At 46.6% G+C, this 5534-nt stretch overlaps 1 protein-coding gene across 1 annotated transcript; it reads right to left on the bottom strand.

The window, feature by feature from the left end:
* Positions 1 to 272: 272 nt before the first annotated feature.
* Positions 273 to 5377, bottom strand: BNIP1 (BCL2 interacting protein 1). Its single transcript, XM_414533.8, has 6 exons — positions 5276 to 5377; positions 5051 to 5143; positions 4809 to 4900; positions 4151 to 4252; positions 3355 to 3473; positions 273 to 1286 (listed from the first exon to the last, which is right to left on the bottom strand). Exons 1-6 carry the CDS (start codon positions 5366 to 5368, stop codon positions 1090 to 1092), a joined length of 696 nt encoding a protein of 231 aa, XP_414533.3. The 5' UTR covers positions 5369 to 5377; the 3' UTR covers positions 273 to 1089.
* Between the last annotated feature and the right edge of the window lie 157 nt (positions 5378 to 5534).

The following is a 5534-nucleotide window of genomic DNA, read 5'->3' as shown; positions in this document are numbered from 1 at the left end:
ACTTCTTGGTGTATATGTAGCACTGCCTTTTCAAAGTTTACTTTCATCAGCTACATTAAAGCATTATTTAACCATTCCAAGAGAGCTTTGTAAAGAGAAAACCAAGGTTACCAGTCAGCCCAGAAAAAGCAATGAATCCAATTAATTAGGGGAAGGTGACAGCAGTTTTAAGAATGTTGAAGTGCATTTCTGGTACTACAAAAGGTGGCATGTTGGGATTTATGTTGTTCCATCAAATCAAATCCCAGTACGAGAGCACAGGAGATAGGAAAGGCGGTCACTGTAGAAGATTTTACTGAGAAAAATATAAACTTTCAGAAACGTTCAAACGCAGAACCTGTCTGTGCTTTGCAAATCAAAACTATTTCATGCAATTTCATACAGAAACGAAAAAAAGGCTTTTGATTTCAGCAGGTTAACCACGTAATTCTCCAACGCTGCATGAATTAATAGTAACAAATGAGGCTTCCATTTTTGCTTTGGTCAGTCCTCCCAACACCAGAGAACAAAGCAAGTGTGCTACGCCCCTGGAAAATCCATCCCAGAAGCACCCACTGCTGCAAGTGTTAGGCAGGACTTCTACATGGAAGTTACCCTGGCTCTTTCAATCCATTGGACCTTGTTTTTAAACAAAACCCAGCTTACACGGATACAATAAATAGTTTATTCATGGAATGTATGTGTGTTTCTCTCTTCCATCCTTCCTCTTGTTTTCAGCACCCTGCATTTGGGTATCAATGCAGCTTCCACTTCAAGCCAAAGACAAAAGTAAATTTCATGGCAAAATGAAGAAAGGATGAGGTAAGAGCAGCACCTCCGAGGGCACAGTTCCTTCAGTGTCTGTCCGGACACCCAAACCCACAGGCAGATCAGAGCTTCTTCTCTCCACTCCTTCATCTAACCACTTCTTCCCAACCTGTGGTCATTTAAGCTCTTCTTTGGCAGGTTGTGAGCTCCACAGGGACAGTGTGAAGTCATGCCTGTTCTAATGCTCTTTCAGCTATTGCAATATCCCTTTTCTAATAAGCCTAACAACATTACACTATCCCTTTCTGATTTTTCAATGTAGTCCAGTTTAACTTTGGAATTTTACAAGAATGGGAAGAGTCTTTTTTTCAAAATATAAAGCACAGTGGCCAGGAATAAGGCAAGGGCAAGGAAGATGAGCAGCTTGTCAGTCAATTCCCGGCGGTTGTACTTTGTTATCAGCTTTCGCCCCAACTGAATCGTCCCAGACATGGACTTAAATTCTTCATTTGCTTCCAGGATGGTTCGTGAAGAATTCGCTGAAATGAACAACAAAAAAGGAAAAGATTGAGCTGGCTGTGCCTCAAATGTACCTGTCACAGGATGTAAGCGTGCAGCTTTTGGCAATATGGATAGAGCCCACGAGATCCTTCTGGATCAAATTCATGGCTAAGACAAATGCACACTGTGTTCTTGCAGAAGCCTCCACAAATCAGTAGTCTTGATCTGATGGGGAAAGAAGTAAAGCAAAATAAAAGTAATGAACAGCTTAAAGGCCCCTGGTCCCACGACTCAATCTTTAATTTTAAGGTTACAGATCAAATCTAGTTTTATGAACGAAGACAGTGCTACCTGAAAGCTCTCTGAAAGCAAAGTGAAATCAGAATGGTGTTAGAACCATCGATTTAAGAGAAAGGAACTGCCATCACAGTCAGCATCAGTTCTAGCAGCAGCAGCACAGTATGTGAACAGCAGTATGTGAACACACCCAATAGACAAGCAAACGTTTTGCCCAAGCCAGAGCAATAAATCAGCATGAATCAACTGGGGTTAGAGAGAGTGAAAAAGCAGTATGGAACAGCATGAGCTCCTTCATTATTCTGTTTGAAAATTCTGAACATTTTTTATGGTTATCCTTTTTGACAACAGCTCTTTTGTTTGTTCATTTTTCTTCTCAAAAAGAGAAAATCAACTACAGAAGAAAAGGATATTAATCAGTCTTGATTAAAGACAGAATTTGAGAGTATGCCAAAACAGCAAGATGGAACATCGGTCCTTCCCAGCCTTGTTTTCCCTGAGAAAACAGTCAACTGACCAAGCAAATCCCTGAGACACAGCAGCCTTCCTTTCAAATTACTGAAGGGCAGAAAGCAAAAGTCCAGGAGTTCCCTTTCTCTTCCATAACAGACTGCATACAGAGCGAGCACTGGTGTGTCATTCCACACTGAACTGACTGAATAAAGAAAGGTCAAACTTCACCTGTGCTGTCTGGTTCATCAAAACAAGCGTAGTGGAAGTACTTCTGCAGTATTTTGCAAGCCATTATGTCCCATCTTAAAGAGACATTTTGTCTAAGTGAAAATAGAAAACCTGCTGCTTCCATTGCTGATGACAAAGCAAAGCCTATCAGCTGCATGCATTCACTGCATGCTAGGATAGGACTTGCCCAAAAAAAAAAGGAAACTATTACTGCTGATTCAGAATCTGCAGCTGGGTTTTGTAAATGATCTTTCCCTCGATAAACTCCAAACACTGTTCAGTCAGAAACAGGGTGACAAAGTGTCTGCCAAACTGTCTTTTTAATGGGAGAAGAAACATGCTACTTTTGTACGAACAAACTGTGCCCAGCTGCCATCCTCAGACGGGGTCAGAAAACCCGCAGGGGAGGATGAAAGTTGTGGCATTTATCCCAGCCTTTACACTGCTCTCTCTTCTGTTCAACAGCACAGCTAGTAAGAGGCCCAGGCAACAGAGAGCCAAATGGTTCATGAATCACCGATTCTGAGAGTTCACTTGATTTATCTTCATACGAGTCTAAGCCAAATAACTGAGCAAAATCTTGGTTTCACAGCTCATGATGCACTGCGGACAGAACAAGTGACCTTGGGTTCAAGTCACTCGACTGCCTCGTCTCTTAGTCATCCCAGCTGGAGAAGGGGTGAAAACAGCCTTCCTAGCCAGACTGTTTCCTCTACATATGGACTTGTACCTGTGCTCTTTTCTCCTCTGTTGCCAAATGCATGTCAGGACAGTAGCACAGAGTAACAACATACACACAGTTAACACTGTGTGAACACATGCTACTTTCTCAATAAAACTGAGTTCCTCAGCCTACCCCCTTCTCCTTGTTTGTTATCCACAAACATCAAACAAAAACTTCAGCAAAAAAACTTCATGCAAAGTACATTAGTATTTTCCATTTCTGTTCAAATGTTAGAGAAGTTCTGCTGAACAATCCTTGAATTACCATCACAGCAAGTTCTCCTACAGCAATGTGTACTTCCACTATGCTCTGCACCACAACAGTTTGGCTCTCTACCTTAACAGAACAGCTGAAAGGTTCCTCAGCCACCCAACCCACACCCCAAACCCCAACTCTATCTGTACCCAGGGTCTGCACAGTCTCCTCGCTCTGCTGGACTTGCTGTGACATCATCCTGCTGATGCTCATCAGACTCTCTGTGATGTTACTTGCACTCTCTGCCAGACTCTCCTTTGTAGTCTTTCTGAAAAAGCAAAAGAAGAAAACACCAAGGGATAAAATAGTTTCTTTGGTACAGCAGGAATGCTCAGCTGTACTTTGTGTACAGAAGATACAACCAGGTTTTATTGCATGAGAACTGGTGACGTTCTTCGCTGAATTACCAAAGAAAAATCACAAAATTCTGAAGTCAAAAGCCTTAACAACTGCGGCTCAGAGTCTCACAGAGCTCACGTTGTAGCAGTCATTCAGCCACGATGGCACAACTTCATGAGGTAGCATGGAAGCACTGATACAAACTACCACTTCGTTACCTCAGGTATCCTCCTTGCTGCTCCACAATACCAAATTTGCCAACTTCTCAATTCAGAAGTTATACAAACTCTTATCCACTTCTACTAAGGAAAATAACTTGCACAGTGAGCCATCACTTGTTTATGACTCCGATTGGAATTAATATAAAAGACTACCACAAAAAGTATGAAGTCTATCACAATCTCCTCTCTGCTTTGACACGCCAACACTAATCACAATTCTTCGCAGGTTAATCCTCCACAATAGACAACAGCACTCCTTTAAAATAAAAGCCATGTTCTGTGTACAATCCAGTCATTTCAAGAACATCACATTGCTTCCGTTTGTACTAGTGAGCATGGCACACATTGCTTAAGCCTCACTTCATTCAAGGGGACGTTTTAATACCTCTGTCTTAAGGAATCTCTTCCCTGCAGCAGCTGATCTTTCTCAGAGTTGTCGATAGCGATTTTGCAAGCCAGATTTGCCTTTCTCCAAGCCGCCTGATTGCTGAAATCACAAGAGTACAACGTTGTAGTGTGATGGCAACACCCTGTAAGCAGAAACCACTTTCACAAAGCAATCAACGTAACTAAGATCCACATTTGTACATAGACTTTCTCTGTATCGTACCACAGAGTGATAATGCACTGATCTTTCATTTCTTCTCCAGGTGTATCATTACAGGCTTAATCACTCAAACGGACAGACCTGCTCAGCGAGCCAGGAGACAGGAAGGAGATGGGAGCCCTCCTCTTTCTGTCCCTGATCGTAGAATCATAAAATCATTTGAGTTGGAAGGGGCTATTTAAAGGCCATCTGGTCCAACCCCCTGCAATGAACGGGGACACCACAGCTCCATCAGTGCTCAGAGCCCGTCCAGCCTGACCTCGGGTGTCTGCAGGGATGGGGCACCACCACCTCTGTGCAACCCGTGCCAAGATCTGCTCCTGGTATTACTGAAAGCAGCACCGCGTCACTGACCGGGTTGTAAAACAGGGTCTGAAAGAGCGCCCTGAAGGCAGGTACCTCTGAGGACCGGGCACCTGGGAGCAGCACGGCCTACCTGAGCATTTGCTTTTTATGATTCTCCACTTCCTGCAGCAAGGCCTGTTTCTCTGACTCTTTATCTTGCTCCCTCGCCATCTGTTCCAGCTCCTTGGACAAAAAGCAGAAACGGGAAATCAGACCGCGGCCACCTGCAGCTCCAAGGGAAAGGCGCCAAGCGGCAGCGGCCCCGCGAGGAGCTGACAGCGGCACAGCGGCCCCGCGGGCAGCCCGGCGGTGCTGCAGGCAGCGCAACCCCACCTGGATGCGGCCGCGGAGGTGCCGGAATTTCTCCTTCACCGCAGCGTTGAGCTCCGTGAGGGCGCTGAGCGGCCCCGGGCAGTCCCGGATGTCCTGGAAGACAACGGCCCGGTCAGCGCGGCCCGAGGCCCTACGTGGCGGGCAGGGCCGGGCCGGGCCGCGGGCGCCTCGCAGCCCCCGCCGAAGGGTTCCGTCGCCTCAGGGGGGTTCCGCGGGCGGCGCTACCTGCACGGCCGCCTTGATCTCCAGGTCGAACTTGACGATCTCCTGGTGGCACACCCGCACCGGCACACTGCCAGTCGCCGCCGCCGCCGCCATCTTGGGAGTGAGCGCCGGGGCCTCGAGCACCCCCTGCTGGCACCGCGCAGCGCCCCCCGGCCCTCCCTCCGCGGCGGGGTCCTCCGGTCCTCCAGTGTGGAAAAGGGAAAGGCCCCAGGGCCCGCCAGGCCTCCCCCGACACACAAACACACGCAACGATCCGAGA

This window comes from Gallus gallus, chromosome 13 (genome assembly GCF_016699485.2).
Source record: "Gallus gallus isolate bGalGal1 chromosome 13, bGalGal1.mat.broiler.GRCg7b, whole genome shotgun sequence".
NCBI classification, from domain to species: domain Eukaryota; kingdom Metazoa; phylum Chordata; class Aves; order Galliformes; family Phasianidae; genus Gallus; species Gallus gallus.
The sequence above is the reverse complement of the archived record's forward strand: the minus strand, read 5'-3'. Positions and strand labels throughout refer to the sequence as shown.

Coding starts and splice junctions, on each gene's coding strand:
- BNIP1 (XM_414533.8), bottom strand. CDS start 5,368: ATGGCGGCGGCGGCGGCGACTGGCAGTGTGCCGGTGCGGGTGTGCCAC. Junction 4,901..5,050: donor ACCTCCGCGGCCGCATCCAG/GTGGGGTTGCGC, acceptor TTTTTGTCCAAG/GAGCTGGAACAGATGGCGAG. Junction 4,253..4,808: donor CATAAAAAGCAAATGCTCAG/GTAGGCCGTGCT, acceptor TTGTGATTTCAG/CAATCAGGCGGCTTGGAGAA.